Below are 13378 nucleotides of genomic sequence, written 5' to 3'. Positions count from 1 at the left end.
CTTGCCCATGGCACTTTCCAACTCTCCGCTGCAGGAGCGTTTGCTTTCGCCACGACACAGCAACCAGATGAACATTGTGCCGTATGCAATCGGGACTCGTGTCGCGCCGGTGGTGGCTACGGTCGTGGTCATCGTGACGCTGATCACCTGTGTATCTATCGCCAAGGTCAAGGATATTTACCTTGGTGGGCTGACGTGGCCCTACTTCTCCGACACGGGCAGAGGTTTGACTGCGTGTCCTGCTCCTATCGTCTCGTAGCGAGTTCCTGACATCCATTGCTTGCTCCCCATGCTGCAGACTCGCCGGGCTACACCATTTTCTGTGTGGGGCTGTCGATCGTTGCGATTGCTCTGGTGCTGACGTGGACGGCCAACTACCAGTTCCAACGGGAGTTGATTGAAAAAGAGACTAGCGAGAACGCCGAAAACCTGTACGGGCCGACTATCCGAAAGTACATCGGAGCTGTTCGCGTGGTCGGTGTGCTATCAACGCTTGGGCTTCCTGTGCTGGCCTTCTTCAGTACTACGAGCTATGATTCGGTGCACAAGTATGCCGCGTACTGGTTCTTCGTTTTGGAGGCGGTCGCGTTGCTGACGAATGTACGTAGTCAGCTATGCTATTAAAGCCATCGCTCGTCAAACTAAGTTCTGTGAAATCCCTGCAGACCATCGCCAGTCTCAAGCTCGTTCGTCTCACTGAGGCTTCCGAGAATCCTTATTACGCGTCCGAGTCGGAGGAACCAGCACTGGCGACTTCGTTCAACCCGTGGAACGTGTCGAAGTCGAGCACGAGACGCACATTTTACATTCAAGCGGTGTGTACGTCACTGTTCTTGATCGCATTCGTGCTATACATTCCTGTCGGGTTGGCCCTCATTGATGAGTTTCAGCGGCTCTCCATCAAAGACGTACGTCGACTTGCTGTCTATCATGCGCACGAATACTTCAGCTGGGTCTAACGTGGGTTTCGTCCTCACTGAAGTGCTTAGCACTCCATCTGGGCGAGAAATACTGCACTGACACGATGAAGCTGAACGATACGGAGACGGTGCTGTGGAACTACGGTGCGTTGCTTGCTTTCCATATCGTTTGTCATGTCTTCAAGCCTGAAGCTGACTTCGTTTTCCTTTGCACTAGACAATAACCACGGGCTAAACCAAATGCGCTCAGCCAGCCAGCTAGCGTGCATCCTTACGTTGGTCGGGTACTCGGTGTCGTTCCTCTCACACAATAGTGAGTCGCTGCAGGATGACACGGTTTAATATAAAGTGAACACGCTCTATCATATCGTCGCGATGGTGGACGCCATGCATTTTGACAACCCAAACACGATTTTACTGGCAGAATCCAACGTGGTCAAGTACGCCCAGGTGGTTTCACAGTCTGACCTCACATCACAAGGGAGTTAATAGCATCGATGGCGGGATAGCCAAGCAACACCACTTCCAATCTCCCCGCAAAGGGAGACGCACCAACGCCACCGTCACCAAACCACCCAAATGTCCACAGTGTTGTACACACTTGGAACGCGGGTCGCCCCGGTCGTGGCCACGATCGTGGTGATTGCGACACTCATCACCTGTGTGTCTATTGCCAAGGCTAAGGACATTTATCTCGGAGGCCTGGGGTGGCCCTACTTCTCCGACACAGGCAGAGGTTCGACCAGAGCTTGTTCGGTTTCAGTTTCAGTTTTTCCCTGTCGGCATTAACTTTGTTCCCTTGCTGTTTACAGATATGCCGGCTTACGCAGTGTTCTGTGCAGGGCTGTCCGTTGTTGCGATTGCTCTCGTGTTGACCTGGGTCGCCAATTACCAATTTCAAAGCGAGTTGATTGAGTTGGAAGCCAAAGTGGCATCTATCCGAAAGTACTGCAAAATTGTTCGAGTGGTGGGTGTACTCTCGGCGTTTGGACTTCCTGTGCTGGCATTCTTTAGCACGACCAACTACCCCGACTTGCACCAGTATGCTGCCTACTGGTTCTTCGTGTTGGAAGCGATTGCGCTCTTGCTCAACGTACGTGATCAGAAGTGCTAGCTGTAATGATCACCTGGTTATTGCACTGATTATCGATTGACCTGTTGCAGACCATCGTGAGCTACAAACTCTCTCGTCTCGCTAAGGTGTCTGACAACCCATGTTACGTGAACGAGTCCGAATCCCCCAAAATGTCTAACGCGGTGAACCCGTGGAGTGCATCAAAGTCAAGCACGAAGCGCACATTTTGCATCCAGGTGGTCTTAGCCACGCTCTTTTTCATCGCGTTCCTGCTCTACATCCCTATCGGATTGGCGCTCGTCGATGAATTCCAGCGACTGACCGTCGAAGATGTGCGTCTGATCCCTACCATTTCCAATTTAGCTTTGGGGCTGAAGATATTGTTGTTCGGATGTAGTGCTTGACGTTCAACCTCGGCGAAGAGTATTGCACTGTTACAGTGCGGCTCAATGACACAAATACCAAGCTGTGGAACTACGGTGAGTTCGCTGTTTTCTATCGTTTTTCTCACCATTGCTCTCAACTCGCTTCTTGTTCATCTGTCTGGCAGATAATGACCACGCGATCAACCAGTTGCGTTCGGGTAGTCAACTGGTTTGCATTCTGACGCTGGTCGGATACTCCTTGTCGTTCTTTTCACACAAGAGCGAGTCGCTGCCCACTGGCACTAATCAACAGCAGCACCTATAAAAAATGTTGGCTTCTACACGTACAAAGTGTGAGGCAAACTCTTGCAGCATTTTCAAACGATGTTGGTTGTCCTATCTGAGATCGTTTGAGTTTCGAGCTAACAGTACACTTTAGCGAAGCTACTGTCGGTCTAAAGAGCAATGGACTGCAGCGAATGTCCGCCCTATTCATATAGCAGCATCAGCTCTTACGCTTCGAGCTGTTCCTCCAGTATGGATCTCTCTCCCAGCGAAACCAAGGCCAAGGTTTTGCGGTTGGCGGCCACATCGAGGGACTGGCGAGCAAAGTGCAACAATCAGAGCACGATCTCAAAATGCGGTAGAAGTACCCCATCGGCGAGTGTTGGCCTTAGAACCGCTAACATGTTGCACCTCTTGTTAGGATTCCTAGCAAACGAGTAGACAGCATGCGACCAAAGCAAAAATGTGTTTGTTTTCACGCTCGTTTGCACCACTAAATTATGTCTGTAACGACGTTAGCTTTTCGAGTCGACTACAGTTTTTTCTTGATTCGGAGGGATTTGCCCAGCCAGCGCAAAGATGAAGCAAGTCCATCAGAACACCGCTTGAGCAAAGTTTTCTTCTCCGTTGCGGGTTCCTGAGGCATGCTTGGACCTGTGATTTCCCATAAACCAGTGAGTATTTGCAAGCGCGAACTTGCCAGTTGTTGCTGACTTTTCCTGTTTCGCCTCCTTCGCAAGCATACCATTAGTGATAGCATTGTCAAAGTCATTGGGAAAGGCATGCTTCAGTCCTCAGCATGCGAAGCTCAGAAAAATGATACACGACGTACCTCGGGAAATGGTCGACTGTGTTGGCACAGTAGCTGAGCAGTACCCTGTATCTGTCCTGGCGTCTAGCGAAATCTGGACGAGAATGTGTATGTTTCCTCACATGTTGATGCCCTGGTGCGGGAAATCAAAAGGTTCGTCCCACATCTGATCCGACGGACCGATCACGTTGCTGTCAACTTGTGCCTACTCAGGCTAGAACCATCGGCAGCACACGTTGAATGAGCTGTTGAAGCGGTACCACGAGCCTGGAGAGGCGGTTAATGCGCCGCAGGAGCTGATTTTAGCGGAGTACAAGTTGGTGTCGGATATCATGGCGTCGTATCCGACTCATGAGGCGCTTTGGTGCCATCGACGCTACGTTGTGAACCATTTGCTTGGCGTAGTGCTGCAGAGCACAGTCACTAACGCCTCAGGATCTGTGCGTGAACTGGTCTCGCAAGTGTCAGGAACTCTCTCGATTGTCAAGTCAGAATCCATCGAAGCTCCAGCGCTTCATGCGTGTTGGGGAGAAACGTTGAAGGCGTTGCCCACCATGGAATGGCTTCCCGTGTTTCGTGCACTTTTGCTGGAAATTGATACCGCTTGGAAGCGTGGAAACCAATTTTCTCGGCGATACGCTGCGTGGTGCCTTGCTCGTCTTCGTGAATTCTTGCAACAAGGAGTTCGGGATGAAGTGTTGGTGAGTGACTTGAACACTCTGTCGTCCAGCTTGCAACAACATTTAGTCCAGGAGGACAGCGTGCTTGAAGATCTCTGGCTACGGATGTGATAACGTCTTCGTTACCTTAGCCGTACATGAAAGCTAAATGAGATCACAGCTATGGTTTACGTGGCGATAAGGTCTTCGAATTTCTCAGCTTTAATGACGATGGCGGCTGATATCGAATGAAGTTGCAGCAAAGCAAAGCTGGTTGCCTCGCTCTCTTTAGTACCACTAAAATGAATACCGCAACTACCGAGACGTCGAGATTTCCCTTTTGTGATGCCCTGGAGGCTCTAGTGAACTGCCTGGATACATTGAGATATTCGTTTGGTGAACGTGGGTGTTCAACCAAGTCCTGCAAATGTACCAAGATGGGGTGGGGGGTCATGGCGAGGTAATACAACTGGCGACTTATGGTGACACTACTATGCTGCGTGCCTGTTTGCTTTCGCGCTTGGTGGCCTTCTTGTTCACCTTGGCGGGAGCCTCACTGAGTTCCGACATGGTCGTGTCGGTCCACGAGCTGATAAGCGTGCTCATAACGTTGCGGTCCACTCACGAGCAACGCAGCTTACCGGGCGGCGATCCTCGGCCCACGCGTGCTTAACGAGCAGCGTTACCTTGACAACAGGTTGAACGGCTACATGATGCAGAGGATCACGCGAAAAATGCTGGGATGTAGTGGTCGTTTCGCTGGCAACAGTATATTCAATGGAGACAATCAGGAAAGTGATCAAGAAGCAAGTTGGTTGCTCAAACCTTTCGATGTTATACATGCAGCATTGAACTTGACACCCCTGACTTACACTAGACCACACACGCACAAACATGCAATTGTCCGCACTAGTTTGCAGCATACAACTCTTTAAACACTACTCAAGTCCGAGATCACCGTCTTCGAAGCCAGAATTGCGTTCCTCGCCTCCACTTGCTTCAGACATTCGTTTAAATATGCCATCTTGCGTTTGGCCTTCTTCAGCTGCAGCTGCTCTCTTCTCTTCTCCCTGAGCTGCAAAGCTTCATTTAGCTGCTTCTCGGCCTCAGCTCCTATTTACCTCGCTTGCTCTAGCCCTTCCACAGTTGCAGCTGCTTTCGCTCGCCAGTCCTCGGCAACGTTCGTCAGCACGTCCTTCTCCTCTTAGCCTTGCTTCGTCAATTGCTCGAGTGCTGCTTCAACTGGCCGGCTACCGCAGAGCAGCTGCACTGCTCGTGCTTCTACCGGAACTGAAGCAGGTCGTGTTACTGCCGCTGCTTTCGAGCACGCGATCAGACCCTTTGCGTCTTGTGCATCTTTACGTCCAGGCCAGTGAATGTGGTTTGCATTTCGTCCTCAATTGTCTCCCACTTGCTGCCACACTGCAGTGGGACGCCCGTCGTATAGCGGATAGGCCCAATGCGGGGAGGTTTGCTCCAGCTGGAGCAGGGTCTTGTGCTCCTCCTTCTTCAAGACGTACGGGCTGTCCCTGCTCGAATGTCCTCCACCTCCGCCTGCCCAGGTGCAGTGAGCACTTCATGCGTCACGACCGCCACTCTCTCCTAGCTCTCACGCAGTTCCACCTCCCACCGACGCAATAGAATGCCGACTGCCGAGTTCTCCCCACGTAGCAAAATGTTATCGTCGGCATCTTCGTCCCAGGAATGCATGTCAACTTCAACTTGCACTCGCTCCTCATTCGCGAATTCATATTTTATTTTCCGCCAATCACACATCAACAAGTATCACAAACGTGGCGGCAGTGGCCAATATGGCGTGCCGAGCAGCAACGCGCCGCCTGAAGCAGCGGCTGGACGCGTCCCTCGTGGCGCTTTTCCTCTTCTCCGTAGCGCTCAAACTGCTGCTGCTGCCTTCCTACGCCAGCACGGACTTTGAGGTGCACCGCAACTGGCTAAGCCTCACACACGAACTGCCGCGCCAGCTCTGGTACCACGAGGAGACCAGCGAGTGGACACTGGACTACCCGCCCTTCTTCGCCTACTTTGAGTATACGCTGAGCTTCGCGGCCGCTGCAGTGGATAAATCCATGCTCGTCATCAGCTCTACGCCCGTGTTCTCCCCCTCCACGCTGTTTTTCCAGCGACTCAGCGTTATCCTGTCAGACGCGGTGCTCTTCTACGCGTTGCACGCCTACTGCTCGTCCTGGCCCACGGTCACCACGACCGAGTGGGCATTCTCCAAGGCCAAGAGACTGGCAATTATGCTCGTCACGGTGCTGGATGCAGGGCTGCTGTACGTGGACCATATCCATTTCCAGTACAACGGGATGCTGCTGGGGCTGCTGATACTGTCGGCCACCAAGTTCCGACTACAGCGAGACCTGCAGGGGGCGTTTCTGTATGCGGTGCTGCTAATGTTCAAGCACATTTACTTGTATGTGGCACCGCTGTACTTCATCTACTTGCTGGGCCACTACTGCTACGTGAAGAAGCCGGACCCGGAGAGCTCCGACAGCGATGAAGATGCCAGGGGGAAGCTGCTACGTAAGAGATCGATCTCGAGCACCGACGTGCACGAGACGATTCAGGACCTACATGACGGCAACGTGATGTTCTCGTTCGCCAACTTTGTGCGGCTCGGTGTGATGGTGCTCGCGGTGTTTGGTGTCGCGTTTGGGTCGATTCTGTGGAACCACGAGGACCCGATCGCGGGAATGAAGCAGATTTTGTCGCGTTTGTTCCCGGTGCAGCGAGGACTGTGTCACGCCTACTGGGCTCCGAACGTGTGGGCGCTGTACGCCTTCCTCGACAAGGCATTGGTGATTCTCGGGTTCCCTGCCTCTACGGAAGGTGTCGCGTTGATGAGCGGTGGGCTTGTGCAGGAGGCCAGCTTTGCCGTGCTACCCACGGTGTCGCCGCTGGTGTGTGCTGTGTTGACTTTCGCTATGATGACGCCGGTGCTGCGTAGCATTTGGAAGTACCCAGACTCGTCGCTGTTTACAAGTGCGCTTGCTTACTGTATGCTCTGCTCGTTCCTGCTGGGTTACCATGTACACGAGAAGGCTATCTTGCAGGTGACACTCCCCATGGCACTTATGGCAGCTGACAGTGTTGCTAGCATGCGGCTGTACAGATTTGCGTCGGGCGTCGCGACGATCTCGCTCTTCCCATTGCTATTTACACCCGCCGAGCAAGGATCCAAGGTGCTCCTGGGAGCTTGTCATGCTCTGTTGGCGGAGGTCATTCTTGTCCCTCTGCTCAAGCAGTCACTGAAAGAGCGACACATTAAGGTAACTGCAGTTAGGATGTCGATGTTCGAGCGGATTTTCCTCGCTGGACTGGCAGGTCTCTCCTTGCTGGCAGCAGTTTTCCCGTACATCCCGCGTATCGGTTCTCGTTACCCGTTCCTGCCACTTATGCTGATATCAGTGGGCTGCGCCATCGGCAACATTTACGTGTGGGGCTTCACAGTCACCCAGCATTTCAGGAAACTGGACGCTGTCAAATACTACCTCGATGCACAGCGACCAAAGTAAAAGGACGGGGTTCGGTTAGGAAACTGCAATGAAATAGATTGGTGTTATTTCCTTGTTTCCTCTGCACGAAACATGCATGGGCATACATTCACCGCGGTGAATGAACATGCCACTCTCTACGACAGCTTGCCAAGCTGCTGCTTCTTCTTGATGGAGTTCAAAGTGTGGAAGACACCCGAGTCCACGAGGCCAAGGATAGTGAAAACACCGCCAATCACTGCGCACAGATGCGTGATGAAGTGGTAGAACGGAATGTTGTCTGTTGTGATCTGCACCACCAACGGTGAAATGTCGAAGGTGAAGAGCGCGGACGGCTGTTTGTCTTCATACTGCGTCGTTGTCGCCGAAAACTCGTATGATCGCTGCTGCAAGTGCGTCTTCCGTGTGTTGTCCTGGTTGTCAAAACCGACCACCTGCATTCGTTCGAAAATCAGAATCGAAGAGGTCAGTCCAAGCAAATAATATACCAGCTACAGTACTGCAAGAGACACACTTACATTTAAGAAGTGCTCCACAGTGACGTTTTCGCTCTCGATGGTGTACAACTTCTGGTCCAACGGATAGCGGTTCGAGGGTACCGCAAGCGCCGCCCCACTGGCTCCGGCGAACAGGTTCTCAGTGCGTCGTACCTGACCGAAGGAGAAGTGGTTCACAATATGCGAGATATCGATAGCCTGGGAATTGAACGACACGTCATCGGAGCGCGCCGTGAACACTAGCACGCCAGGAACACGGTTGACGCTGATACTTCCCGAGATCTCACAGCCCTCCACGGCGCCTGTCTGCAGTGTGGTCGATGGACGGTGCTTCTTGAAGTCAATTCCCTCCAGATTCTCCTCGTTCACCCGCACAGGCAGCGGCAGGCCAAGACGGTTGTTGTTCACGTTCACTTCCTCAGCAAAGTCGGCATCCGGCTCCAGACGGCGGAAGAACAGGTCCAAGAACTGCAGCAAGTGCTCCGTCTTGCGGGGTCCGTTGTAGATGTAGCGCGTGGACGTGCTTCCATACATGTAGATCAACATGGACGGGAAAGCACGAATGTGTGCACGACGACAGAGCCAAACAGCATCGGGGTCCGTACAGTCCACGGATGCCATCCTTACCATTTCACTGTACTCGGGGTGGTCAGGTAATTGCGCCGCCGCTCGCTCCCACTCGGGGTGAAGTTGGTGACAGAACGGACACCACGGGGCGTAGAAATTCACCAGCACGAGCTCGTACTTGGCCATGAAGTCGTCGAAGGTCTTGGAGGTCAGCGGCGTCGAGTAGTGGACGCTCGTCTGCGTGTCTCGGTGGACACCTCCCCAGACGGGGATGCCCTTCTCGTGGTTGTCAATGACCACCTCGTCCATCCTCTGCACTTGGTTGCTGTCCCTGTCCGCCGCAAGACGGAAGTGGCGGATGTGGCGCGTAAGGTTCGTGAAGCGCTGGCCCATGTGGTCCTCTAGGTCCACGCTAGCCACGGCGCACGGCACGTTGAGCAGACTCACGTTGAAGTTAACGCGCAGTCGGTCCTCCTGGTGCTCGTCCATGACCACTGTGGTCTTGGTGCTCTGGTCTCTGTAGGCCTCCCAGTGGGTGAGTAGCAGTAGCGCCATGACGGCGAAGGAGAGCAGCGAGAAGAAGCTGCCACTGTATGTGCGCACCTGGAGGTCTTCCGGCACATGTCTAGGGAGAAGAAGAGCGAGTTGAGAGGTGACAATTAGATGAGCAGGAGTGCAATACGAGGGAAAAGTAGCTTGGCCAGTTTGGGGGCATTCCCGCTAGCCAGGTGGGGGGATATCACGCACCGGAAGAAGTCGAGCTTCGCCATTTTCATCCTTGCGCTGCCACGTCGACGATTGCGAACTGAAAACGGTGATTAATTATTGGTTGGGATTTTGGCCAATAAAAACAAAAGACGGAGGCGATTGGCGAAAACAAAAGCGCTCCTCTTTCATACAACTCGGTGAAAACGCGTCGACTTGGCAACCTTGTGCTGGCTTCGTTGGAATCGCCCACGATCTTCAAGAAATAGCCGAGAAAAATTATCGTGTCGTGCGTGACAATTTCAAGTCTCAACAGGCGTGTGCATTTCAGGCCCAAATCCAGCTTCCCCTCGGAGACGTAGTTATTTGTACGCGACAAAGCAAACGACGCCGACTTCATCGCGACAATCATAGGCCAAACTGGGCGTCCTGCTGTGATTTTTAGGATCTACTCCGCGAGTGCATGAGTATACTCCATGCTGCTGCTGTCGTTCATGTGTCCGTATTTTTCAGTGTGTGTTTCGGCGAAAGCTGCGCAGAAGCACCGTTGCGCTACAAAGGATCTGAAATGCCAGCAGCAACATGAAGCGAATTATTGCACTTGCTTGCTGCCTCAAGTGAATGACTGGATTGGCTTGGCGATTGAGCGCAAACAGAGGATTTTTAGTTATATTTTCTTCTTCCTGCACCTCTAGCATCAAGCACGCCGCACTTAGATGCTGGAGTTCGTTTGTTGCTGACACGCCTTGGGATATCCCATGCAATGAACGCGCGTTATTCTCATTTCTTGCATTTCCCTTTTGCATTTTTGGTAATGGACGGGTCTTTGCATTGCGCGACTTTCAGTAGGCATTCGTTGGCATAAGTGACGCCGTCGGATCCGCAGATGGGAATATACTCGCGCGTGCAGTGCGTTGGGCACTTGTCAGAATCGATCGTCTTAGCACCGATGCTCGCCCACGCCCCGGTCAGATGTAGCAGCGCCACGATCGCAATGATAGCAAACTTGTTCATTCTCCTGCCTGGAGTTGTTATACTTCGCGTGTGATTCTTGGACGTCCGTTCAAGTTTTGGGGACCAGATCGTTTTGTTTGTAAAGGATAGAGATAAAAAAAAATCTGCACGACATACATAAATCAAGATTGTCGCTGTTTCAAAGCAAGTATCTACTCGTTTGTATGGGTTTGTAGGAAATTTCGCTCCTTTTTTCACTATCATTCAAAATGCCGCCGTGAAATCCAACGAGCAATACTATTCGTAAAAAAGACGGGGGGAACCAATCTACAGCAACGGACAGAATGCAACTGCCGCCAAGCTAACTGCCACCCCTCTGATTCGGAACATAGACACTGCGTATTGTCCTTAAATCCGCCAATCAGTTTTCGTTTTTAGGGTTTTTTCTACCAATCATCACACAGACTCCGAAATCAATTCAGTGGCTATCAGTCGGTAAAATGGAGGCAGCCAACAGCATCGAAGAGCCCCCAGATGAAGTCAGCGCCTCGGTAGTGACCCTGCAGGCAATAAGTGCGCAGATTAGTACAGGCAAACAACATCGCAAGCATTACAGCATGAAGAAGAAGAGAGCGGTGCTTCGCGCGACGGAGGGCATGAGTGAGCGAGAGGCGGCCAGGACGCAAGGAATCCCCCGATGGACGCTCAACGATTGGCGCAAGTCTGCCGACGACATATTCGGCTACAAAGGGAGCGAAAAAACGCTGTCCTCACCCCTGGACGGCGTGAGCTTGTTCCCTTTGGAATCGAGTTGATAACATTCATGAAGGACACCCGCCGTGACAGCGAGGTGCTCACAGCCAAAACCATGGCGAGCTTCGTACGCGACGTGTATCCATATTGTCTTGAAAGCTGCATTCAAGGGAAGAAGGACACGGCGACAGCGTACGAGTCGCTGCTTCGGCTACTTCGTCGCCTCGCTTATCGACATGGCTTCGTTCAGCGTACGCCCAGTGGACTCAAGGTAAACTTCAATTGTAGGATTTGACGCTGTAGTGTCGTATTGGGTATATAAATCTATTAATGATGCTATTTAACTGTGACATTGCTCTTACGCTGTACAGGAGCAGCTGTCGGACCTTATAGTCGTTCGAGATGAGTTCGCTCAGTCATATAAGAAGACATACAGTGGATTCGACGCCAGTGAGGTGTACAATACCGACGAGACAGGCATTTACTATGACACCCCACCGTCTACCATGCTATCAGATAGAGGCAAGGCCGCATCTATTACAGCGGAGCTGAAGCATTCGGCGCAGCTGACTGCCGTCTGTACAATTTGTGCCGACGGTAGGAAGCTGCCTCTCCTCTTTATCGTTCGTGGTGAACCGGGAGGTAGAATCGAGCAGAGCGAGCTCCAATCGCACCCAAAAGATGTGGTGGAGCGGGCTCTCAGAAATCGCTTTCTGGAAGGCTCGGTCGACACACAATGCGCATGTACGTCGCGTGCGGTGCGCAGAATTCCCGGGTTCTTAACTAACGTGATTTCTTGGGATGGGGGGTTCAGGCTTGTACAGTTAGGGTCTTCAGCGGGGATGGCGTCTGCGTGGAAACCTTCACGCGACGTCGGGGTCTTGTAAGTCGTAGCGTCTCTCAATAGACGTGACTTCTTCTCTGTAGAGGGTGTGCTATTCCATGGTTGTTGTCGGGATCGACGAGTTGCTATTCCTGCCCTTGCGGGACTTTGTTGTTATACCTGCCCTCGCGGGGCTTGAGTTTTACGTGTCTTCCTGTCAGACACGGGTTGTGGGGGGTTGAGACCACGACAAGTCTTCCTCGATCTACTGAAGCACGCAATGTACTTCCCAGAAGCAGAGGAGGGAGAGACTTAGTGCCCAAGAAGGTGTATTGCTTCGCCTGTGTTCTTGCCTGCTGATTCGTGACTGACCATACAATCCTCCTATGCTTTGCACCGCCGTCGAACTACTTCCGGCTTACCCTTGTACACTCATTCAGAGGTGGCATGCCGTCTTCTCAGCCCATCGTCCAGCGCCGCAATCTTGTTTACGCCGTCGGGGATGCGTTCCTTGAAGTTCAACTTTTAATGGAAACATTGAACATCGAGCGTCGAACGTCGAACAGCACTCCAAGCCGAACCGTTATCTTCCGGGTAAGTGCGACTCCACATGGCTTCGATTCGCCGGTGTTCCGAATGTTCCTCGAATGTATCCGTTCTCAACGTAGCTTTGTCACATTCCCTCCATCTCTGAGGCCACTACACCACAAAGGTATGTATTCATACATGGCTACATTTTCATGATTGATATTCTAACTGTACTGTGATATAGGGCACGTCTATACAGTGCAAATGAAGGGCATGGATGGATTCGCACGTGTGGTTGTTTTACCTGCTATCCTTACTGTACTGGCACATATCTGGCCCCTCGCTTCTGTTAGTTGACACCCTCGACTGTCATGTGTCTGACGAGTCAGAGGATGTTCTAGCAGACGAGATGCTAACCATCCTCCAGCCACTACCCAAAAATTCGACCTCTGTATGCCAGCCTTTGGATGTTGGCGTGATGGGGCCGTTGAAATCCAAGCTGAAGGCACTTTGGATGCTAGAACAACCACCACCACTGCGAGATGGAGAGAAACGTGCAAAGAAGACCGCCAAGGACAAGCGCTTGGAGACGATCAAGCGAACGATCAAGGCGTGTGGTGTAGGGAAGCTCATATTTTGGGTAGACCACCCATTCTGGCTCAGCTAAGTACGTCGTACCTAATCGAAGTTCGCACCTAAGCGGCGAACTCGGCGAAGCGGTCGGACTCAGCGAGCAACAGGACTCATCGAGCGTATTCCATTTGGGTGTTATTCCAAGTGGGAGAGGATAAATCAGGAATCGGAGTGAAGGGTCGGCGGAGATCCATAACGACCCGACTCGGCGAGGATAACTTAGGAAGCTGAGCGAAGAGTCGCAGGGAGATCTATAACGACTCCATTTCACTAGGTATTTTTATAGGA

The 13378-nt window shown here is 52.2% G+C and overlaps 4 protein-coding genes across 4 annotated transcripts; 3 read left to right on the top strand and 1 right to left on the bottom strand.

The window, feature by feature from the left end:
- Window positions 1-7: 7 nt before the first annotated feature.
- On the top strand, window positions 8-1262 carry KRP23_5647 (uncharacterized protein; the record flags this gene model as incomplete). The annotated part of the gene is made up of 5 exons (XM_067890738.1): window positions 8-224; window positions 299-600; window positions 666-908; window positions 983-1064; window positions 1138-1262. The coding sequence occupies 5 exons, from the start codon at window positions 8-10 to the stop codon at window positions 1260-1262; spliced, it is 969 nt and encodes a 322-aa protein (XP_067747260.1).
- Window positions 1263-1499: 237 nt separating this feature from the next.
- On the top strand, window positions 1500-2685 carry KRP23_5646 (uncharacterized protein; the record flags this gene model as incomplete). Its single annotated transcript, XM_067890737.1, has 5 exons — window positions 1500-1656; window positions 1733-2013; window positions 2085-2327; window positions 2393-2474; window positions 2546-2685. The coding sequence occupies 5 exons, from the start codon at window positions 1500-1502 to the stop codon at window positions 2683-2685; spliced, it is 903 nt and encodes a 300-aa protein (XP_067747259.1).
- A 3241-nt stretch (window positions 2686-5926) lies between these two features.
- KRP23_5645 (putative dolichyl pyrophosphate Glc1Man9GlcNAc2 alpha-1,3-glucosyltransferase) lies at window positions 5927-7651 on the top strand (the record flags this gene model as incomplete). The annotated part of the gene is made up of 1 exon (XM_067890736.1): window positions 5927-7651. One exon carries the CDS (start codon window positions 5927-5929, stop codon window positions 7649-7651), a length of 1725 nt encoding a protein of 574 aa, XP_067747258.1.
- Window positions 7652-7767: 116 nt separating this feature from the next.
- KRP23_5644 (Protein disulfide-isomerase 5-4) lies at window positions 7768-9470 on the bottom strand (the record flags this gene model as incomplete). Its single annotated transcript, XM_067890735.1, has 3 exons — window positions 7768-8064; window positions 8149-9319; window positions 9442-9470. 3 exons carry the CDS (start codon window positions 9468-9470, stop codon window positions 7768-7770), a joined length of 1497 nt encoding a protein of 498 aa, XP_067747257.1.
- Between the last annotated feature and the right edge of the window lie 3908 nt (window positions 9471-13378).

This window comes from Phytophthora ramorum (assembly GCF_020800215.1).
Source record: "Phytophthora ramorum isolate Pr-102 chromosome Unknown Phyram_PR-102_s0004, whole genome shotgun sequence".
Lineage (NCBI taxonomy): Eukaryota > Oomycota > Peronosporomycetes > Peronosporales > Peronosporaceae > Phytophthora > Phytophthora ramorum.
The sequence above is the reverse complement of the archived record's forward strand: the minus strand, read 5'-3'. Positions and strand labels throughout refer to the sequence as shown.